Below are 24,848 nucleotides of genomic sequence, written 5' to 3' on the forward strand. Positions count from 1 at the left end.
TAGAGGGCAGGTGGCACCTATGGTGCTGCTTATGGTTTGGCACTAGCAGGGTTGTTTGCTTTCATTACTTGTATTAGAAGACGTTTTTACAGACTCCTCTCTCTTCTGTGGTGCTTGAATGTGATGGTGAGAGAACTCTTTGGACAGAGCCACTGATTCCAAGTGTCTCCCTCAAACCTCCGCACTGCAGTTGCAACATCTGTAATCATTGCTTGGAAAAAAACAACCAGTGCAGTCAAGGCACGGCTAGAAGACCATGGGGAAATTCAGAAGGATTCTTCTTTTGTGCCTTGGATTTCTTCTAATCCATGTAAGAGGTAAGTGACCTTTGCCTTGTCTTATTTCTAGGGCATGATTATTAAAATTGGAAAAAAAAACCCCAAACCTAAACCTTAACCCCTAAAAAAAATATGCTTGCTTATTTTGAAATGCTTGCTGACATTATTTTTGTTGCTACTGTTTCATGATAATCATTCAAGAGTGTTTAGATAAGTACTTCTGCACTTTCTAGAGAGATATATATCTTTTGGATGATCGCTTATATTAGCCATGCTAGTTGGAGTTTGTTTGTTATAATTGCTTATTTTCTTTTTACTGTTGCTCTCCTAAAATTATTCGCAAGCTTGGACTCGAGTATAAACTTTTTGAGCGGAAGCTGTAAAATGGCAGCTTCCAGAGGAACTTAAAGTTTCCAAAGATATCTTTAGTCCATTACTAACTTCATGTTTTTATAGCTTTTCTTGGTTATTGGTATTTTAGAACATATTAGTTATATTGTAAAACAAATTCTGATTTAGTTTAAAGATGCTTATGCTTTCATATTGGTGCTCATGCTTTAATAATTATAAAATAATAATTTATTAATCTTAGCTAACATATTCCTGAATATATAAAATCCATGCACAGGCATACTTTTTTTTTTTTTTTTTTATTCTGTAATGAAGAATTGAATACATTTTGGTGTTTTGTTTTGGTTTTTTTTGACAAATAGCAGTTGGGAAAACATCTTTTCACATGGAATCATTTTTCTATATTTAAACATAATTTTCTTTTAGCAAAACGTTCTATAAAACTTTATTTTGATATCAAACTAAATACATCCTCATGTGTATCTGCCATGTAATGTACTTGTAACCTTTTTTTTTTTTTTTAATATTAACTTTACTTAAAAAATTTGTAGTGCAGTGTTTGACTACAGGAAGAAATCAATTATTAACCACTAGTTGCAAAATGTCTGCTGCTGCTCATCCTCCCACCACCTCTGATTTAAGTGGAGTCACTAAGAGATCTTGCAGTGACGGGCAGTGCAAAAAACCCTTGCCTTAAATTAGCACCATAGATAAATTTTAACAAATGAGGAATTATTTAGAGGTTTTCAGCAAGTAAAATGGCGTAGAAACAAGCAGAGCAGTAAGACTGTGCTGGTCTGCGATGATTCACACAGTCTCTAATCACTGGCATGCAGACTTTCTTGTTCTGGACGACTCTTGTGTTGAATATTTCTGCTCAAACAATCTGAGCAGGGGCAAGCCAATTTCCATATCCTCTATCACTTTAATTACAAGGACAGTCAGCCTAACCATTCTTGCTTTATACATCTGCTAATTTAGAGCCAGTTCAGGCCCTCCTTTGGGAAAGAAGTCATTGCTGAAAGCTGCTGTGGGTTTGGGGCACAGTCTTATTACTGTGGAAACTAATCCACTTTGAAAAGCAAAATGAGTTATTTTAAGTCTATGGCAACAGACACTGAATTTTATCATCTAAGTATTTACCATGTTTCAGGGGACATTTATAGGAACCACTTGTCAGTCCTAATTAAGACGTGATGAGAAAGGCTTAGGCATGCTGGTGAAAAGTTGGACTAAGTACTTATGAATATCTATGACATGATTCACCTTTTTATATGCAGCCTTAATTCTTATCTAAGCTGTGACCATCTCTGATAACTTCTAGCAACTACTGTTCCACCATGGCCAGGCGAGATCACATCACTCCTCTTACCACCTAGCATTTCCTTCATGTCTGACAGTCTTACAGTTAGTTGGCTGGACTACCTTGATGGACACATCTCAACAGAAGCATGTGGCATAACCAAGGACCACATTGCACAAGGAAAGTGAGACCTGATACAGTTCAGAAACTTGCATGCTCACTGAAGGATTCCATACTTTTATCTACACTCTGGATTTTGGTATTACCACGCTTAGGCAGGTTACATATAAATTGAGCTGCAACAACTAATTGAGTAGCTTTTAGCCAAACCCAAATGAAAGAAACTTCATAGCAACATCTTTCAATGAAGTTCAGACTAACATCCCATGTCGGCTACTGCAGCTCGGCTGATCTGTGGTAATTCAGCTTTGGCTGTATCTATACTGCCCACTTAGAGTGTGGTAAAACACAATTTAGGTCCTAGTTCCCCAGTAACTGAGATCATGTACCTGTTTGAAATGTACTTCAGGTCCCATTTGGGCCATACACCCCATTTTTGAAACATACTGCAGGTCCTGTTTGGGCTGCACACCTGTGTGCATACTCGCAGTGGGGAAGCAGTGCAGCCTGAGAGCTCTCTCCTAGATGGATCTGGAAAGCAGCTGAGGCTCTCACTCAGACTTGACTTCTCAGAAATGCTTCTCAGTTTCCCAATATATATATAATCTATATGTCCACGGTTTTAAAATTAACCCAAAGATCACATGTTTAGTCAGTAATGAAGACAGTGCAAAGGTTAATGATGTTTAAGATGCATTAAGTTTACTCCATCAGCTATGCAGGTAAAGGGAACAGCATTTATTGCTAGCCCGTAAATCAAGTACCACTGTTGAGCTAAGTCTTACTCAAAACTAATGTTGACTCAAAACTAATTGTATTCTTGGTTAATTAGCTAGGCACTTTATGGGGAGAAAATTACAGACCTGTTTGGATTTGAGACACTATGTGACTTAGTTTTATGTATAATGTAGTTTTCACTGGAGTTAAAAGACAGAATGGGAGAGATGAAAAACACAGTCCTGTTTTTCTTATACTGGTCCATCAAGCTCCAGTCCTCACTGTCGTTCCGTGTGAGGTCTCTGTGTACATGCTGAAGCACTCGCAGTATCAGCAGGGGTATATCAGACAATGAATTCTCTTGTTGCTGGGTGCCAAAACTATTTCGCTCCCAATACCAGGGCTGCTATCGTCTGTAGTCATGTCAGCGCTATCATCCAAGGGTGTGATTGCAGTTTGATAAATAGACATACCTGAACTGGTTGAAACACTAGCAACATCAGGACTGTTGCAATATCAGAGCTTGGGAAGAGCTAACAACCACTGTGGTTACTCAGCTTCTTGGGTTCACTTTTCAGATGTTGCTGCCACATTGCAAGCCTGGGCACAGTGCCCAAACTGCCTGTTTTCAGTATGTATTTTTCCCTCATTTGCATCAGAGATTGTCAATCCCTTTCCATCCCATTGAGGGTAATAAATAAACAAATACATGTCATAACTGTTTCAAGATTAAAAATCAATAAAAATATGCCTTTCTTTGGCGTTTTGCCTCATGGTTAGGAGGAGAGAGATTCAGATTGTTTTGATCAGTCTTTCTTCTTTTCCACGGATGGCTGACATCTATGAATGTTATGGGAAAATACTGTATAAAATCTGATCTGTAGTAAAATATCTCACGAAGGCAAATAGGTCATCTCAATTGAAAGAAAGGGCTTGAATGGGTTATGAAAATGTAACAGTCCTACTTCCATTGTATAAGCTTTGCCTGTCATCAGTGTGGTTTTTAATTCCTGAAAAAATTATTTATAAAGCTAAACCACAGCAATATATTTTCAAAGGGCAACAGTGTTCCAGATTAAATGAAAATGAAGGCCAGAGTAGGCACTAAGATTAGCAGACAAATTAAAGTGAAGTCCTTTCTTATGTCACAGGTCTTAAAACGTCAGTGGTGGAGGAACCAGGGGCATATGCTTCACACTGAGAACAGTCTCAACAACAACAAAGCCTCCCAGATCACAATCTATATCACATCAAAACTGCAACTCTACCTTGCAGGTTACCATCTGCAAGGAGCAGAAATTGATATATTTATTATTGATAAATTGATTATATACCAATAATATCAGTTGATATATTGGTTATATACCAAACCAGTTATTGGTTTGGTATATGAGCCAGCTATATATTCTATTCACAAAGATCGTACAGACCATTTTGTTTCCTGAGCCCAATGGTAACAGAAAGAAGGCTGACAGAAGGCTGAAAGAAGGGTTTCAGCAGGAACAGTCATATAGGTCTCTTGTTTGAGCCTATCTACTTGTACAGCTCTCATGTAACATCACTGTCATTAAGCCTGAGACTCTCAGACCAAATGGCTGAAAAGGGCTGACAGCTTCTTGAACCATACAGGGACAGAGAGGGGCTTTGGATGAACAGTCCACTGCGTGGCCTAAACTCCTCTGCCTTGTGACACAAAGATGAAAATCTGAATTTCATTAGATGTGCAGACATACAGTGCTGCTTCATCAGAGGTGCCAACTCTTTTGCTCTGCCTGTAATTTTAAAGCACACATCAGCTTCCTCTGCATTCACTCTGAAGTAAAATATAGAAAATAATATGTTTTATTTTATATATGCAGGGCTAATCGCATCATAAAGAATGGTAGCTACCTTTGAACAGCTGTTGTTTGTCCACAGCAAAGCAAACACCATAGAACTAGAAGATTTTCTTTCATGTTTGATGAGACCATGCTGTCCAGACCTAAAGCAATACTGCCACTCTTGCTTTATTAGCACATCTTATTTGCTGGTAATTATTTAAATGTGTTCTTGTATGAATAAGTGAGAGAAACCTTTTCATTTCCTGTGAATTCAAACTATAAACAGAAGTGGCTTAGCAAAAAACATGGAGCCAATAATCAGGTCCATATGCTGTGGTCTATAGACTGGAATTTAGATCTTAATTACAGATTGTAAAGCATACTCATTTTATACCCCACCAATGGCAATTGTTGTTTATGGAATGAAAGGGCCATGACAGGAAAAAAAAAAAACAAACAACAAACAGTAACCTCATCAGGAAATACGGATCATGAGGGTATTACATCAAAGAAATAGTAACCACTCATTGAGATTTTGTCCGAAGTGTGCATTCTGAGGTGTAAACCTGTAAGTTCTCCCACAACTTTTCTTACATGAGTAATATTCTTTAAACAAACATAATTGCTTCCTGAATAAAGGGGTATGTTCTGGATCACATACCTCGGAGAATACATACTAGTTTGTCATTACAGGGGAAATATGTTTTATGATTTTATAATAATCAGGAATGATCTAAGCAAAGAATAACTTACCATTTCAGCTAAAAAGAACATAAAATGGGTCTCACAAAGGATTTTGGTAACATACTGTTCCTTTACAGAAAATTTTTGTTCTAATTTTTGAGTTACTTCTTCCTCAGTCTCTGCCAGCTTCATATTTTAAGCTCGTTGTATTCACAAAGCAATTCTTTTTTTAATTACACTTTAGAAATAATTTTTGTTCTTGATTTTAAATAATGTAAAAATCAACTTATTTTTCCTTTCTACCTAGCTCACATTTCTAAGTTAGTGGCTTCTAATTTATTTGTAACACAGGTAATCTCATCCCACCCATATGACTGCTAGCAATGCACTCAAACCCCATTCATTTTATCATATTAATAACAAAAGCTTTTATCTAACAGATGTGTGCATGTATGCATTTAAGATGTATGTCCACATACATGTATGTACACATATAAATACATTTTCTCATGAATCTTATTCTAATTTTTAATACTAAACTATGCATATTAAGTGCCTGAGAAGTTAATTTGCTGCTCTCATATTTAGCAATATTCATGCTGCCTTATTTAAATGTGCATCATTTTAATGGCCACAAGCTGTGTTCATATGGATCCAGTGCAGGATTGAGCCTACTTTCAGAGATTAAAAATTGCAGATTGATGCCATTTGTCAGAAAATTCTGACTACAGTCTTAGTGATGAACAGGTAACATCCACCTGCAGAATCCAGCCTTGCTCCTCATAATCCTCCTCAACAACTGTGTGACCTTGGACCCTTGTGATCAATCAGACAGCTACAGCTAGAGGGTGATGGATCCACTTAACATTTAGGTCACAAATTCAACTATAGTCAAAACATGCTGTTTTAGTGACTAGATTATTTTGGTCACATTTTTGGAAAACTAACATGGGCAAAAGTTTGTGAACATTAAATGGGCATGTGCCTGAGGGCATGACGTTGCAGGGGACTGCCTTGGTGGAGTAAAATGACTTCAGCTCCATGATGCTTCAGCAGTACGTGTCTTATAATCAAGGGAATTTACTAAAAGCTGGCTCAGTATCTCTGTGGCAAACAGCAACCCTAACAGTCTCCATAGCAGAGCAAGTGGACAAACAATGGATTTTTATATCACCAGCCTTCCACACATGATATTGAAAAGGCTATAGAAAGTATGGGTGTTAGTGAAAGCAAATATCCTACCTGGAAGAATCATGCCTGTAAAAATAACTTTGAAGTTTAAGCTAATATGTTTTGATGCTTGGCTTTATGGAGTCAATTCTCCTCTGCCTGGCTGCTACAGAGAAGTCTACTGTTAGCTATGTAGGCCAGGCCTACACTTCAGATTTTTATTGGCACAGCTTCATGTGTTGGTTTGAGATGAAGGAATTATATCCCAAATAAGGCTGGCAGCGCCAGCAAAAGTCCTGCTGTTAGTATAGTTCATTGTGTTTGAGCAGCTAGTATAAACATAATTAAAACAGGTCCTTTTGTGATACAACTGTATATCCATCTGGAGGGCTTGCTTTCTTAGCTTAGCATTTTCTCATTTGTAGATAAGGACTGTTCTGTGTTGTCAGGCAGGAGCTTATAAGCTTTTTCTCAGATTCTTTGTTATGAACCATTGTAGACCACCCAACAAAAAACACTATTAAAATAATTTTAGTTCTATGTAAAAAAAAGGGATACTCCCAGAAGAAAGGCTAAGAGTGATGCCAAGAAATAGAATACTAGCCCAAAGCAGTAACAACAGGGATAACTCTGAGATACCTCCCTCATAGTTAAATCTCTTCATAACTTTATTGAGGTTTAAAAACAAAAACAAACAAAGCCAACCAAACAAACAAAAAACCAAAAGCCACAAACCAAAAAACCCAACCAAATGAAAAACCTCAAAGGAACAAAGCTGTTGTCTTCCCACTAAAATTTCTTTCATTTTAATTTTCATCAGTATATTTCCAGCTGTTTCTATTATGGAAGCTGGTCCAAAAAAAGGCCATTTCTATATGTGGAAAATTAATTTCTTTCAGTCTGTTTGTTCTGTGAAGAAGATTAACTAATTTATTTCTGTTGTCATTTATCTCCAGAGTTCCCTGAAGCGACTGCAGTGCCTATTGAGCTAAATATTCTCTGAGTCTCTAATGTGTTTTTGGTTTTAGGCCCACCATTTTGTGGATGAAATCTGGGCTGTTCAGCTATTTAACCATCTGTTATACTCCCAAATTAGATTCTTAAAATGTCTAGGTGCAGTCTCAGAAATGGTAATAAGCATTTAAAATTCTGCTCCACAAAATCTTAGTCCTTGCGGTCATTAGATGTTATTATCAGAGGAAGTTGGGATGGAAGTCCAAGCAATCTTTTGGTTTATTGGAATATCATTTACCATGCTGCACAGATGTCCATATACAATCTGCCCATCTGTCAAAGTTTATATTTACACAACCAAAAAGATTTCAATGTAGATTCCTGTCTTATTCCTAATCAGTCATTCTGTGTTGGTGTGTTTATTTTATTACTTGATTTATCATTAGAAAAAAAAAAAAAAAGAATAATTTCTGCTGGGGATTTTCAGGCTTTTTTTTTTTTTTTTTTTTTTTCTCTTAAAATTTCTGTAGCTGTCTTCTATTTCTCCCTTTCCATCTCAAAAGAATGCCTCGTCTTTTCCCACTTTTTCGATAACAGAGCAGACACACAACAGGAAAGGCAAACGTTGGTATTGTCCAAGAGAAGGGCAGATGTGAAGTAACTGTTTCAGTCTGCTGTTTCGCTTAGGTTCTCAGGCAATTGAAATCATCTGAATCATCTTGTTTGAATTCCAGAATCTCTTTTGATTAGATTCCTCTTTCTATTATTTTTTTCCCCTAACTTCAAAAAAATCTTACACCTGGAAGTTTTCCAGACCCTTCCTTCACAAGATGATTTTGTCACTTTCTCTTTACAGCGTTAGGACCTCAGTAGCTGCTTCCTGTATCATTAGTTCCTTCATGTCAGTACCTGTAAAAAAGGAGCTTGTTTGGCCAACAGCTCTTTGGTGTTACAAAACTATTTCTGATGACTCACTCTGTTTTGATCCCTGCTGGTAGTATCCTTGCAGCAGCAGGGCTCAGGTCAGACAGCCTCCTTCAGCACTCAGGACACTGATCAAGAATGATTTATCCAGAGGACAAAATCAAAGGACAGCCAAACTTAAGTTGTTCATATTGCTGGTACTGCAGAAATGCTTCAGAAAAATATAATTTGACCGTATAAGTCGAGGCAATGGCAGGATGTCAGCCCGTGGGCAGGGGTCTGCATCGGGATCAGCTGGTGCCATGGCTGGGACAGCCCATGGGCAGGGCCTCAGGGCCAGTAAGGGCTGGCGGTGCCCTCAGGGCTCAGGCAGGGAATATCTTCTGAGGAAGCCACTTGTCAATTTCTATGTATTTATGTATTTTAATGCATTAATATAGAAAAAATAACAGGGTCTTGGAATACTATTCATCTAAGGACCCAGTCCAAAGGTTACTGGACTTAATCAGGTTGGCGGAGCGTCCAGGGCAGGGGAAGGAGAGGTGGTTGCAGGTGACACTCCAAGTTCAAATGATAAGAGATAAAATGGTACTCTAATAACCTTACCAGGAAAGCCTTATGCTGCTATCTGCTTCTCCTTTCCAAACACAGGTTTCTTATAATAATTATAGGGACAGTTTGCTTTAGAAGCCATTCACTATTTTGCATTCCAGCCTCATTTTATCTTTTCTGTCAGAGACCAACTATAATTAACTTCACAGATTTACATAAGAATCCTCACAGGAATCAAAACTTCTCTACTTTATCTTCTGCACTGATTTTCATCTGAGGATCACACAGTGTTTTACCACTGATAATTAATCTCTCCAGGAGGTCTTTGACACAGGAGAGTGCTATTATTCAGGAACAGTGATTAATGTGAAGAATGCCATGAAGACAGACAGCACCTGTCGAGAAGAGAGGGCTGAGCTGAACCCAGAGAGCTCTTGTGCTGGAGATCCTCTGACGGCCTCTCTCTGTTCCTCATTTTCCCTGTGTGAACAATGATGTCTTTTTTGCTGTGAAGTGTTCGAGACTTACCAAGAAAAACACTTCATTGAAGAGTTAGTTATTAAGCCTTTTAGACAGGATAATAAACAGCAGATCAAGAGACTTACTCCATAGAGCACAGGAAAACATTTCTGCTTAGGGAAGCCATGGCACATTGTGACTTTTTGCGGGTTTGTGCAGGCTGATCTTGTATTTAATGTGCAAACAGAAGGTCAGTGAAGTTTCAGTCTGGATTAAAACTAATGGATACATACTCTGCAAAGAGGTGTTTCATGAAAGCTGTGTATTAAAAGGAAAGTGGCAGACTGTAGAGAGTGGAAAGTAAAACACACATGAATAACTGTGCTTGTTCACTTCAAAGTCGTATGCTTCAGTTTAATACATTTTAAACACTTTCAAGTTTTATTTACTTGCTAACTTCAAAGGTCAGGATGCTAATTGACCTTCTATGATATTTAATGACATTTAACATCACCTAACATAGAACAGGAAGGGTTGTTTTTCCCCTTTCAGATTTTTTAAGATACAGCGGAAACTAATGTAGGTAAACACATCTTTATATCTTTTACTGCTGGCTCATCTTACAGGAAGAACTGAAAAAAAAAGTTGATTCATGTTACAAGTGATCACAAGGCAGGCTTGCCAGTAAAGCTGTTCTCTGAAGCTGAGCTAGTAAAACAATAATGAAGACATTAAAAGTTCTCACCTAATGATTCTGCTTTGCAAGTACAGTGCTGAATGCTGCTTTCAGCCGTCTCCTGGCAATAGCCCTTGTGCCCTGTGACAGGCAGCCTCTGTTCTTCGGAGGTATGTTTGCACAGTGGCTGGATATGGATAACATGAGAGAGCAGCTTTTCTTTGTGCTACCTTGAACGAATAGCTTCTTTGAGTTAAATGAGCCCAAGTCACACGGTCGTTCAGGGCTGCACAGTGCAGGGACAACAGCTGACAGTCTGCTCGGCGCCTGCTTCTGTTTGGATGGATTTTTGTTTTGCCTCTTACTAAGTGTTCTGGTTTTGTCCAGAGCCCTCAGACCTCGGGGTCATGGAAACCTGCCCATTGACTTAGTCTCTTTCTTTCTGTCACCTTCCTTCTAGGTCAACGTGATTTTGATTTAGCTGATGCTCTTGATCACCCAGGTAGGTAAATCTCCTATCCTTGTTTTACTATAGCCTAATAATAAATCTTAAGTCCTTTTCCTTGAGGACTGGAATATGAAGTGGCTACTGCTTAAGTTAAAGATAAACAAAACTGGGAATTGCTAAATTTCAATGTTTCTGTCATAAAAGTGTCTTTAAAATAAAACAAAATAAATAATGACTTTAAAAACATAGCTCTTCATTTTTAGCTTCTGCTGTGATACATCAAGATTTACTGAATGCAGCTTTCTAGATTTGAAGATACCTTATTTTGTTAAGTTGAAAAAGTTTAAGTTGTTATTGTTTATTGGCATGTTATTGTGTCCCACAGATGACATAATTACCAGGAAGCCTACAGTGATCAGAAGACCAACAAGGCCTGTGCTGAGTAAGTAATAAAGTAGAAACTGTCTCTCATGAGATTCTTGATCACCTTTGCTAATGTACCATAGCTGAGATCATTTGTGTGAATACTAGCTGTCCTCTGCATGTAAAGTAAGTGATTTTTTGACAATTACCATTTGCATGCCTTTATCGCTTCCGCTTTATCTAGGGCTTTAGAGCGTGACTGGCCAGTGATGGCATTCTATTTCCTGTTCTTCACAGTTTTCTAGCTTGTACTGAACTCCCTGGGGACTATAATTGTGGGTAACCCTTGCTAAAAATGGCTGTTCTGTTGTTTTTTTTGTTTGGTTTTTTTTTTTTTTTTTCCCCATTATCTTTTAGCATAAATATTCATGATGCTTCATAACAGACTTGGAAAAGAATCAGAAGGAATTTGGGTATTCTTTCTTCTCCCCATGTATTTACTTAATATTATCTAGTATTGATTGCTACAAAGACCTGTGTCAGAAATGAAGAAGGCTCTGAAGAGAACCAAAAAGTTTAGTCCTGAGGATGATAAAAGATGATTTCCAATGAACATTCATTATTGTTCAAACTCCAAAAAACAACAAAACCACACATGCATTTATGATGGAACATTTTATGATAACATAGAGATTTTTCAACTAAACTACACTGAAAGAGATTTCTGGCTATCAAACAAAATGCTTGACTCAGGAAATGCTGAATAACATATGCCCACACAACAACTTTCTGTCTTTTTGTGAATAAACACTGCAATAAGTCTTTAGGTACACAAAAGCAGTTACATTTTCCACACAATTTTCTGGCTCACTTTTTGAACAGAGGGACAGCATTTAGTAAATGTGGTAGTTACTAAATTCTGTAATGGTTGCATTCTTCCTTCCCACTTAATTTTGCAAAGAAAATCTATGGTTGGTCTAGACTGGAAGTGTCTGTTCTCAAGCAGTGCTAAGCCACTGCCCTCTACTTAACTAACTGTCCTGACTTCCTTTAGTCAGTGGAGAGAAATCAGCATGTATAGGGACAGTTCATATCACGGTAAATGTGGAACTGTTCTCATCCCAACATAGGCATTTCAAGCAGATTACTTGAATTGTGCCCTAAAAGCATCTGTCCTCAGCCATGTTTCAAGGTAACCTAGGGATGCTGATATCTATAGTGAAGCTACCTCAGTCAGGTGGAAGGAATCTGGTTTTTAGGGATTCCTAAATCTGTTAGAGGTGTGACTGTCAGATGATTTTCTGCCCTACCTGAATTGACTTCACTAATTCTGGGAAATGAAGAACTCCATGTTTTCCAGACCATTTTGGAATCTCTCTCAGCACTGAAGAGGACTGCAGGGCGTCTAAAAGCAACTAAAACTAATTTAAAAAAAAAAACTCTGTTAAAAATCAATGACTGGATTTGGAAAGTGCAGAAAGATGATACAAAAGTCTGTTCTAGCACGTGTCTGATGCTTCATCTTAACCTCAGGGTTTCCTCTATGTCTTATTCAGCCAGTATCATTGAGAAATGAGGCTGGCTGAGATGATAATTTAGGTTCAGCTGAGGCCAATTACTGTAGAGGCCATGTCCTCTGGGCATCACTTCCCTAAGTTGAAGCTCTTCTGTAAGCACCTCCCATCTAGTGTAACAAAATTTAATGGTAGATGATGTTTATTTACAAAATCTCTAAAAAAGTTGGTTGTACCTATTCACATTCCTCTTGCCACTGATTTAATTCAGCCATATGCTCAAGCCTACCTGCTCATGAGTGCCAAGATGTGTGTGCTTAGGTGGTCTGGTGAGCATCAGGAACAACACGGGAGAAGGTACACCAGCTGTTGAGTCCTTATGCTGTCTCTGTGGTTCTTCTTGATCAGAAATGACAAGCCAGCTTATGTACAGGTCTTTTATAACCCGTAGGGGTCATCAGCTATTATGGAGAGTCATCAGCTTTTGCCTCATAATCTTGCTTACTTCAGTGTCTCTGAACCCTAGGCCAGATTGCTGCCCACTTTCTGGTTTTTCTTGTTTGGGGTACACAGACTATGTCTACAGTCTATTTTCTGGGTGGGTGCATGGGAAGTAGTGGAATAGGTGATATTGCTGCAATCTTTGGCTTTAAAGTGCCCTTCTGCTTTTCCTCTGCTGACAAGTCATCTGTCTGTCGTTTTATTGGAACGCCGGCCTGCTGGTTTTGACAGGAACAACACATTCCTCAATTTTACTGCTGGGAATGGTGACCTTTATTGTCTGTTCTTTTAACCCTTTGGTCTGCTGTTTTTTCTGGTTTTCACAGACACATGGATTTTCATTTGTATTTCATTCATATCAACCTTAGCATTTCTGCAACGTCTCTGCATGAACCTTCCGGAGCAGAACCCTGAATTTTACATGAATTCTTCATCTTGATAATAAATTGAATACAGTTTGCAATTTATTGCTTCTCACAGTGTTAGCATTTGACAGGTAAAGGTGTTTGTTTCTGAAATGCAACTCTCTGCTGGCCAGGCACAGACAGGATCAACACCTGACTTGACAAGAACAAACTGAGTCATGTAGTACAAATTTGATTATTTTCCTGCCAGATTTCCTGGTGACATCAAAGCACTTTTGTGCTGTTACACAAATAAGACTAGATACTGACAGCAGCTTCCCACTCCCTCTGGATATCAGGAACACAAGAAGGTGGGGTTCTGCACAGTGACACATTTGGATGGATTTTCCTGGGTTTCAGGAATTCTGAAAAAAATATAATGAAAAAAAATTAATTGAGTATCTACCTAATTTTCTGTGGCAATAAGCATTGGTATCAAAATTTACATAGATTTTGCTGTGCCTTTTCTTCTGATTCATTCTAGCACTCCACATTTATAAGAAACAAGAATGAGATTCTTAGAGTTATGACATCCATTTAAAGTATTTCTGCCTATTACTCAGTGAACTTCCAGAGCTCACCCTCAGTCCATAGACACCCTAAAATATTTACCCACATACTCATATCAACACCTGCATGTTGGAAATTGAGTTCTTGTTTATGCATCTGCAGTTCACGGATAAATTGTTTATTAGATGGAAAATTCCATCCCAGATACAGTGAGACACATGTACCGTGCTGGGGGAATGGCAACAGCCTGTTGATTTACTGCATAACATGCACATGCAGATATTTAAGTACATTTAAAAACCTTTATAGCTCAGCCAAATTAAAACAGACTGTCATCCAAATTCAGACAGGCACATAGGATTTCTTGAAGCAAAACATTTTTATGTCACCATGACCCCTTACATAAATTAGTTGATTCAATACTCTCTTCCCAAGCAGGTTTATGGCTTATTTGTTCTTGAAATGGGTGTTACTTTTTGCAGTTTAACAAATTACACTTAAACCAAACATGCATATACCAGTTTTAACCACGGACATAATTTTTAATAAATTATAATTTTTAATAAATTTTAAAGAGATACATTTTAATATTGTAACATAGCTGATTTTATTTATGTACTTGCAGATATATTAAAGAAGTATTGATCTTGATCCCACTGTGAGATTTATTCTGAGCTTATTTAAAGCAGGAAAGAATCTTTCATATTTTGAGTAGAAAATATTATATAATTTTTCAATTACTGTGTGGACAAATATTCAATTCTATAAAAGTTTTCAAAAAAAGTGTAATACCTTATTTGAATTTGTGGGACTGACCTGAAAAAGTTGCTTGACAAACATTCAGTTTCACATTTTCTATTAAAACTAATATTTCACTTCCCTCAAGAATTGTGTGTAACTCACATCTTCCTCCTGTTCATTTTTAGACAATGATCTGCATTTAGGAGATGCTCTTGGTGGGGGTGAGTACTCTCTTCTTTCCTCATATATAATGGTTGAGGTTTTTTGTAATCTTTTTCTGAAGTCTAACTAATTTGTGAAAATAGGTTGCAAGACTGCAGGAGGAACTGTGGTAGTGGGAGTCATTACAACTCATGTACATGCAGCCATTTTGTCAGAGGCCACCGCGCAGAGCAGGGACAGTGGGAGGGGGTGTGCCTGGTTGCCAGCTATGCGGGGCTTGCAGGCTGACCTACCTGCATGAACAGAAGTCAGCTACAGTTTACATTACCATGCCAGGGTACCACGGTCACGGCTGGGGAGAGGTCATTCTGCCCCTTCAGCTGTCATGGTTCAGGGTGGTGGCCTCTCTGGCTGAAGGTTGAAGACATCAGGTGATGGCAGTAGTTTCTTCAGCTACCAAAGTGAATCTGCCTAAGATTAGGAATCAGAGGTAACAGTGGACAGAAAGAGGTGTGAGCTTGTTGTTCTGATCCCAAATCAGAAATGCAGGAAGCAATGTTTGAGAGATGAGCACTGGTGGACATGATATAGCTTAAGCTTGAAGCAGTGAAGCTGTTGTAACATGCTGTAACTTCCAGGTATTTCTGTAACATCAGACCTGATGTAGGGAGTATTCACAGTACTGTGCTGGGCTGTGCAGACTTATGAAATCCTTAACTGTGGGAATTTTTGTACCACATTTTGTTCAGTGTGTTAAGAGGTATACCAAGGATGTGAAGTACTCTAGAAAGGTTCTTGTACACTGAAATTATCTAAAATGCAAGTATTGAAATTGCACTTGAATCAAGGCTACACAAGGGGAAAATGTCTCAGCCAATTGCACAGAACCTCTGAATTATGACTCCAGTTGCAGTGGTCTGGTTTACTTATGTTTCATTATTAGAGAATCATACCTTTTATAGTATTCTCTCCCATTTCCAGGATTTTCTGCATTTCCAGGATGCCCCGTGGCATTTCATACCTGTGTTTGAATGATGTTTTAGTCTACACTTTATAAAACTGAATCTAATTTTATTTATAATTCTCATATACATTGTCTTTTCTTTCTGCCTGTACTAATTGTTCCATTCCTGAAAGTTTTTAATGAGTACTGTTATGAGAGGATGGGCTTAGTATGTTGATAAAATTATCGATGAATAGCTTAAATATTTTCACTAAACCCCACCTTTTCACTCAGTGGATGGCAAATGATGTTTCCCTCGGTTTTTACGTCTTTGCTCCATTTTCAGTTCAGGCTCTTAACTGATATTCATACATGGTATAACGGGATTAATGATGCATACCTCATTATCAGTAGTTCTGAAGACATTATTTTTTCACTAGCTATGCCACAGAATATATCTTCTTATGCTTAGAGAAATCTGAATAAATGCAGCAACATAATAGAAATTAATAATGGAATCAGTAGTTCCCTGGTTTTGTGCCATGGTGAGTCTTAGTTCATTACAGAGAGATCTGGAACAGAACAAATCTCTTCTTCTATTGAACATAATTAATTGGGCAAAGTCTGATTCAGCAAAGCTTTAAGACTCTATCTAAAATCCATTGACTGCAGTAGGCTAAACTCACTTGAAGTTAAGCACATATCTAAATAAATGGCTGAATCAGAACCTAAATGTTACTCACAAACAGAAGCAGTATGTTTGGCAGCTAGGCAAGAAGAAAACATGATAAAAGGGCATCTGGTATGTATTGAAGTTGAAAAAAAGATTTAAGAAGAAGAAGGGAAATAGGTATTTATTTCTGTGACCTAATTTTGATTTGCTCAGAGCTAAATTTGCTGTCTGACTGTGAGAGCAGTTAACTATGCAACTGATCTGGTTGGAAAAAAGACAGCAAGAGGGGACTTATGCTAGATATGCAGAGCAACAGACCCAGACGTTAACTTTTGCAGGTTTTGACCTGAGTTGGCTCTTGCTACTCTAGCATTGTATGTGCAGTTTGGAAACTGCTATTAATCATCAGATCTCCTGCTCTATCCAATGCATCTCCTTCTAATACTCTGGCAAAAATTAAGGCCAAATACCATCACAAAGTTCTAAATAACAAAACTGAAGTAATTTTGCACTGTTCAAGAGTAGAAAATGTATCATGCATTAGATGAATTTAGCATCTGTTACACTAATCTGCAGATCTTATTAATATTTGCTGATGGCACAGAGATAACCTGTTGCCTCTTGCCCAGCCCAGAACACCAACTTCTCTGTGAACTCTGCATAACTGCACCATGGAAACCTACAGTAACACACTGTGCTTCCCAGCTGTTAGCACTTGCCAGAAATACATTAAATATTTTCTTTCAGCGTATTTGTGAATTCTTCTATCATTTTATTTTTGAAAATATTCCCTTCTCCCTTTCTAAATAATTTTGTTGATACAGTGCTTGAGACTTTTTAGCTAGTGACAAGGTCCTTTTCTTAATTCACAATTGGAGGACGTTAGAAGTAGGTATAATATCTCAGGTTATCATACTCTCTATTTACAGCTCTCAGTTTTGCATGTCCAACCATCTAACAATATTCATTATCAATAGGTGACATCTCAAGAAAACCTTTATACCCACCTCTTCCACCACGACCGGGAAGCCATATTAATTCTGGTAAGAATATTTTCTCCTAAGAAAATCTAGCACTATGAGTTGTTTGGAGCAGATATTTTGGATAGTTTACTCTCTTATCTCTTCATTAATAGCTTTTATCATCCCTACCCTTCATCTCTCTTTTGTAGTCACTGTTCCTGACCCAGTGTTTGGAAAGACTTTCTGAGTTTTAGTGTTGGTACCATAAAGCTTTTCTGTCTGTCCAAAATGTGTGTCATTGACTCCTAATTGGCATGAGGCTAACATCTTGTTTATCTTTTCATTTTGGGTATGTATACACTGAACCATGCTAAGGTTCAAATTTGACATCTAACCACAGGGTGTGGATAAGTCTATGTTCAAATCCATACTGAGATGTGCATCTGAGATGGCCCTGGGACATACAACAGGTGGGACTGGGGAGATGGCTGTAAGCCTGTATCGCTTTTGAGTGTGGTGCCAGACACCTGCTCAAACCAAGTGGAAGTGGCATATCTATCCCAGCTACCACCATGTATCCTATATTTACTTCTGGTATGATTGTAGTGGTGAGCCATGGACTGGTCCTTCTGGAGTCTTTCCTGGAAAGGACCCACTGAATTCCTGCTCCAGGAACCACTGGAATTTGAGATGTCCATATTATATAAGGATCTGTGCTACTGAGAGCCCAAGCCCACACATCCCACAGGTGCCAGTACAGATGCCAAATGGGTAAACACCAACATTTTTAGTACTCCAGCTTCCAGGTGAATTTGAGTAGGTGACCATTCAGTGCAAGACACCTGATCCATCTGCCATGTTGAAGCTGTGATTTCAAAGGTCCCTCACCTCTCCCTAGAACATTACAAAAAGACTAGACAAGGGACCTGAAGGGGTTACCATGTTCAGATAATTTTGCAACAGATATCCTAATCTTTATCTTGCAGGAGGTTTTGATGACTCAGATCTTTTTGATGGGAAGCCTTTACCACCGCACATAACAGGTAGTATTTATCAATTCTCCTTGCAACTTCTCCCTAATACTTGTAACTTGGAGCTGGTTGGTTTTGCTTTAGCAGTAATCTGTTTGGCACTGAAGGTGTAGGACAAGACTCTGCTATTTTTATTTAGATTAGTTATCCTTCTCCACAAACCATGGCTTCTCCAAAACCAAAATGTCAGGAAAAAGGATGGTTTTTCCTCTGGCCAGTGCAGCTGTCAGTCAGGACTGGAAAGGGGAGCTCCTCTCTCACAATGCTGCCGAGACGCCCCCTTTCACCTTCTGTATGAAATCACACTTCGCTGAGTAAAGACTGTTCTCAAAACAAGGTGAAAACATTTCTTGATGAAACTTCACCCTCTATTCCAGGAGAAGACGAGCATCATTTCAACCATGGAGGAAACACAGGTATAGTAAACAATTCTATAATTTGTTTCTGATCAACATAAAATAGTAAGAAAAAGCCTTGTAAATGTAGTACATGAACTGAATCAGGATTTAAGACACTGTTTTCACATCAGTTGTAATGTAACATAATTACTAGTCTTCTGCTTAATTCTGTTTAATGACTTTACAATGTTTCACCAAACAATTCTCATAGTTTGGCAAAAGCACACCTTAGTAGAGAATATGCTTAAGTAAAACCATTTCAGTGCCTCTGAAAAAACCCTCTCTCTTTTCCCACAGATTCAGGATTAATAGCAGGAGTTACATCTCCTATAATTTCTGCTTTTGTAATATTAGTTGTTGGATCAATAGCAGCTTACTCTGCTTACAAGAACAAGAAACTTTGTTTCAAACCACATGGTAAGACCAAATCAGTTTCCTACCTTCTGAGCTGATCAGTGCTGAAGTAGATGTGAATTTTACAAATACTTTCAGTGGGGGCAGAAACAGGTTGGAGATAAGGGATTTGAAAATTTCATCCTAAAAAAACTCACCGGTCTGTAAGAGGTACTGGTAATTAATATTCTTCATCAAGGACAAGTATAGGAAGCCATAGTGTGCCCAAAAGATGGATGTACGTCACCTTATGAAGGAAATTACATGACGTGAGGTCTCTGCCACCACAGAGGTGACTGACTGTTGTGGTTCTGTGTGTGGAAACCAGCCTGTGTGGCCCAGATCAGCCTTGCCTGGGGCACTCCGTGTATGCTCTGGCCAAGGCCCATCTCAGCTCTGGCCTGGGGGTCCTGCTTCCCTGGCCTGCCCCACATCCCCGCATGCCTGCCCTGGCCAGGAGCCCAGATGGCTGGCTGGGTTTCCTGCCTTGGCCCTGGGCCGAGCTGGTTGCCTTGTCTTTACCTGATGACAGCTGTCCCATTCATGGGGGCCATTTGCTATCACCACCACTCTGCACATGCCTGCCCGCAGGGAGGCAACGGCTCAGGCTCCCCCGTGGCTGCCCTCAGCTCCCTGCTCTTTGGGAACAGCCCGGACCTGGCCCTTAGCTGCCATACAGGTCAATTTAAAGCTCTAATTCATGTTATTTGTTCCACTATGGGACTAATGACTAAGGCATGAGTGAAATGCAGGAGGTGTGTGGAGAAGGTTTGCAGGCATTTCTGAGAGATCTGGGATCCCTTGTCACTTCAGAAAGCCTCAGCCTGAGGGTGCCATGGTGGGCTCCGGCACAGCTGCAGCTGCCGCCTGGGTGCTGGGGTCAGGCTTGGGCAGGATTACACAGGAGACCTCCCGCTGGACACAACCTGGGATGTGCTGGGGGAGGCTGGTCAGGGCTATGAAGGCTGTTTGTGCCCTCAGGGTCCCGACAGTCACTTATTTTCCTCTGTTTCTGTGGTTGGGATGTAACCGAAGCATCAGGTTAGCAATCCCACAGCCCTTTGGAAATGGGAAGTGAGACAAATGGGGAAAGCTGCCTGTGGGGACAAGAGGTTCCCACCTGCTGCCTCAAAAGGACTGGAGCGAAAAAAGCCCAGAAGAGCTGGCAAAGGGCATTTGTGGTGGAAATGCTGAATGTTCAATCTTCATTTTTCAGGTGGGGCTACAGTGTAACCTGCTGAAAGAAGAATTGCCTGCTGATAACGGGCTCCTTTGGTTGGAGATATTTGGCCCACAGATCCAACAATTTTTTTTTTTTTTTTTACTTTATGACTCTGGCAAAAGAAAATCTTCCTCTAATGAACATTTTGTTGAGACATTGCAGTTCTACTCTCTCTTACCTGATGTCACTCTTGCACCTCGAGCTTTAGGTCATCAAAGATGTGCTTAAAATGTCTGAGGATGGTATTGAACTATCTGACCTGCATTCATAGAGGTTGGATACACATTTTGATTCAGAAGTTATTTTGAACAACAAAGAAATCAAGTTTTATATAAGCTAAAAATTAAAGGTTTTGGTTCGTGAGCATTTGAGTCACCGAACATTTTTTTTTTCCCCGTTTTCAAAATTAATCAAAATACCTAAACCTTCTGATAGAATAGGAATAAGGGAGTTGATGTTTCCATTCATACATGTTGGCTTTCTTTAGGATATTTCTGTATTGTCTATAGTATTTAAGGAAAACTTCAAGTTGTAAAAAGGACTAAAAATTTTAATGCCTTTACTTTGTATTTATGTCTGAATTCTAGCAAAGTGAAAGGAGCTATAGATGGAAAATTAATTCTTAATTTTAAAATATAGCTTGAAAAGAATATGTACACTGATGAGCCACTGTTTAAAAGAAAAAAAAAATTAAAGGAACACATGCTGATTTATTTATTTATTTATTTATTACTGAAATTATGATTAGCTCTTCTCCGGAACTGGAATTTGACATAATTTTTTTTCTCTTCTTGAAAATTTAGGCCCTGCTCTAGAAGCCTTTAAAGGCATTAATCTGGTGGGCTGGTGTTTTTTTTTTTGTTTTGTTTTGTTGTTGGTTTGTTTGGGTTTTTTTTGTTTTTTTTTTTTTTTTTAAGAACCATATTATATCTGTAACAGGAAAATGAGATACAAAGTTTTCTGAATCATTTAGAACGAGGCTGTGACATTTTGTTCTATAAAATCTATGTCACACCAACTTTCAAACTTCACACATATGTGGCGGTATGGTTGATACAGTTTTGCTAGCAAGGCTGTCACATCTTTTTCCCTTGTTCCTGATCAACCTTGCTGTGCTAATAAAATGTCCCTTACGTAGACAAGTATATCAACAAAAACTAACACTTTTCCAGTCTCTCTGCCTACATTTAGCTAACTGAATCAAAATACTAACAAATAAATGAAATGCAAATGAAAGCTGGCAAAACTAGTAGTTTACTGACATAATTCCACAATACTGCCACATTAGCTAAATCTTTAAAGCACAAAGGGTATCTGTGTGTTTTTATCTTCCTCTTATATCTGAAGCATACTTTTTCTTACTGAAATTCCACATAGATGGAGGTAAACATGATTTTGTGTTTATTAAATTGTTGAAAGACACCATCTGAAAAAGTATTCTTTTCATAAAATAATATTCTATCAAAATTATATTTCAAATGGATATATATCAATTGCTGAGATTACCATAATCTTTACTTTAATCCTGAAAGTAAGAAATGAAAATGTACATCAGTTTAAATATAGAAACATCTTGACAACACACAAACAAGTGAGCACCTTTGTGGCTACCACTTTCAGCTTATGAATGACAGTGTATTTTTACTATGGTTTCCAAGGACACTTGATATTTCTTTAAAAATACTTATTTTCCATGTTAATATTAAAACAGACTGATATATATTTTGCCAGGTAGACACAGAGTTTTGATTAACAAAAAGTTTAAATGTTTTGCGGTTACTACTTAAGTTGTTTGTGAAACAATGAAAATATATATTTTGCTTCTTTCTCTTGAAAATTTTCAATAAACACATATTGTGTTTTATCTAAGATGATCTGAGTTTTATTTGGTTTGTTGGTACTTTCTGGGACATATGTTGGCTGATACCTTTTATATACAATTCATTTATGCCCTGCTAGGGAAGAGAAAGGAATGCTTCAAATAAAAGACATTAAGGAAAAAAAAGAAAACAGCTTAAGATTTATTTTTTTTTCCAGGAGCAGTGTCCAGAGGAGAATCTATATGCATTATCAATATTTTATGTCAATATATTAATATATTAATATTTAAATTGATTAAATTTTATATTAATATATTGTGCATTTTGTTTATTAATATTTTTTGAACTAGCATTACATTTTATTTAAATTTGTTCATAAGATATTCAAAATAATTTCTTACTCAGTTGAAATTGCTTGTGTTAATATTATTAGCCAAAACACAGATTATATTATAAATAGATTGAGGAAAAAACATTAATTTGAATCGGTAAACCCTGCCCCCTGCCCCAATGATTAACCTTCTGAAGCTCTTTAGTCTAATTGACATCAACATACAACCAATATACTGGCATGCAGGCACACTCTTCAGTGTTAATTTCCCGTTTATCTAGAATGACGATGATAAAAATGTTATAATTATTTTGCTAAACATTGTTATTACTACACTCAGATAATTGTGGGTTTATGAAGGGGAACACTAACATTTAAATCTGCAGGGGAAGGAAGGAAGGAATATAAACTGGCTGTTAAACCATCAGAACTCTAGCTTGTATTATTGGCTCTGACATTTTAGATCTATACTGTAAAAAAGTTGCTGGCACACAAGTAAATGTTCTAAATGTAGACATCGCTTTTATTACCAAGAAAATGGTTTTGTTGATTATAAAGTCCCCCATTTGGAATGGATCTGCCAGTAAAAATATCTACAATAGCGATCTGGCTACTCATAAGCATATTGTTTAGTCGACCTGTCTATATAAGGAGATGATGAATAAATTTCCTGAGAATTTAGTTTCTGTGTGACAAATAAAGCTTGATTTCCTGTGCATGTGTATGTCCTTCCTTCCCTGAACACCTCTGCTGCTACTGCAGCAATGATACCATCTTCTCCAGCGGACCTTCAGAATACTCCCAGTGTGTGAGAGAACAAATGCTGCATCTTGGAGTGGCAACGCTGATCACTTGCAAATTGCTGGAAATGCAGGTTTAACTTTTATGTGCATTTGCTGCAGTGGCACAGCGGCTTAAATCGCTGCCCTCTACTAAGACTTACTGATGTTCACAGAACTGTTTGATACAAAGATGCCTCTACTGAACCAGGTCAGGCTAAAACTACCTTGCAGAGATACACAGTGTGATTATGTGTGAAAAAATATATAGCAACTGCAAATGGTACAGGCTCTCTGAAAACATGTATTTACTTATCTGGGTGACAAGTTACTGGCCTGCATGTACCCATAGGGGTTATGGTGGCTACAGAGAAGTTATGGGGTAGACTCCTTTAAGTCCTATTTAACATCTTTATTGATGATCTAGACGAGGGGATCGAGTGCACCCTCAGTCAGTTTGCAGATGACACCCAGTTGGGTGGGAGTGTTGATGTGCTCGAGGGTAGGGAGGCTCTGCAGAGAGACCTGGACAGGCTGGAGCCATGGGCTGAGGCCAACTGGAGGAGTTTCCATAAGGCCAAATGCCGGGGGCTGCCCTTGGGCCACAACAACCCCCAGCAGCGCTACAGGCTTGGGAGGAGTGGCTGGAGAGCTGCCAGTCAGAGAGGGACCTGGGGGTGCGATTGACAGCCGGCTGAACAGGAGCCAGCAGTGTGCCCAGGGGGCCAAGAAGGCCAATGGCATCCTGGCTTGTGTCAGCAATAGCGTGGCCAGCAGGGACAGGGAAGGGATCTGACCCCTGTCCTCGGCACTGGTGAGGCTGCCCCTCGATTCCTGTGTTCAGTTTTGGGCCCCTCACTACAAAAAGGACATTGAATGGCTCGAGCATGTCCAGAGAAGGGCAACGAAGCTGGTGCAGGGTCTGGAGCGCAGGTTGTATGGGGAGCAGCTGAGGGAACTGGGGGTGTTTAGTCTGGAGAAGAGGAGGCTGAGGGGAGACCTCATCGCCCTCTACAGCTCCCTGAAAGGAGGGTGCAGAGAGCTGGGGATGAGTCTCTTTAAGCAAGTAACAAGTGATAGGATGAGAGGGAATGGCCTCAAGTTGCACCAGGGAATGTTTAGACTGGATATTAGGAAGCATTTCTTTCCAGAACGGGTTGTTGGGCGTTGGAAAGGGCTGCCCAGGGAGGTGGTGGAGTCTCCATCCCTGGAGGCGTTTAAGAGTAGCTGACATAGCGCTGAGGGATATGGTGTAGTTGGGAACTGTTAATGTTGGGTTAATGGTTGGACTGGATGATCTTCAAGGTCTTTTCCAACCTGTGAACTCACAGTGAATCCCATGTGTTTGGCTTACTGTGAGCCACAATCGAGTCACTGTACTCGTGCTCCAAGACCATTTTCCACACTCTAGGATCTTCACCATCAAAGATGCTGGTGTTTTCTTCAAAGGGCTGCACCGGGGAGTCTCCCCCTGCTCATCTTTCTTCCTCCACACTCCACAGCGGTGTGTGCAGTGGGGAGGGTGTGTTGCAAGGGTGGTGGACACGGCCCATACACCCCTCGTCCTGTCAGCCTGTGCCCCGCCAGCCTGTGCCCTCCCATGACGGCAGCCGGGCCCCGGGGCGCTCCCCACTCCCAGCACAGC

General features: G+C 39.1%; 2 protein-coding genes across 4 annotated transcripts in view; both read left to right on the top strand.

Annotated features, from left to right (window-relative positions):
• Positions 1 to 256: 256 nt before the first annotated feature.
• XG (Xg glycoprotein (Xg blood group)) lies at positions 257 to 18,972 on the top strand (the record flags this gene model as incomplete). The annotated part of the gene is made up of 8 exons (XM_026846078.1): positions 257 to 317; positions 10,469 to 10,510; positions 10,842 to 10,898; positions 14,675 to 14,710; positions 17,245 to 17,310; positions 18,216 to 18,272; positions 18,638 to 18,676; positions 18,956 to 18,972. Coding segments are annotated over exons 1-8 (375 nt in total), but the record flags the coding sequence as incomplete, so codon positions are not given.
• GYG2 (glycogenin 2) overlaps positions 13,051 to 24,848 on the top strand; it is a 30,827-nt gene continuing 19,029 nt past the window's right edge. For all 3 annotated transcript variants that reach the window (XM_026849717.1, XM_026849745.1, XM_026849753.1), the window contains exons 1-2: positions 13,051 to 13,055; positions 18,971 to 18,975. In XM_026849717.1, coding sequence (XP_026705518.1) covers position 18,975 — 1 coding nt within the window. In that variant the 5' untranslated portion in view covers positions 13,051 to 13,055; positions 18,971 to 18,974. The remainder of the gene's footprint in view (positions 13,056 to 18,970; positions 18,976 to 24,848) is intronic.

Source organism: Athene cunicularia (assembly GCF_003259725.1).
Source record: "Athene cunicularia isolate RWA chromosome 1 unlocalized genomic scaffold, athCun1 chr1_part1, whole genome shotgun sequence".
In the NCBI taxonomy this organism is placed as follows: domain Eukaryota; kingdom Metazoa; phylum Chordata; class Aves; order Strigiformes; family Strigidae; genus Athene; species Athene cunicularia.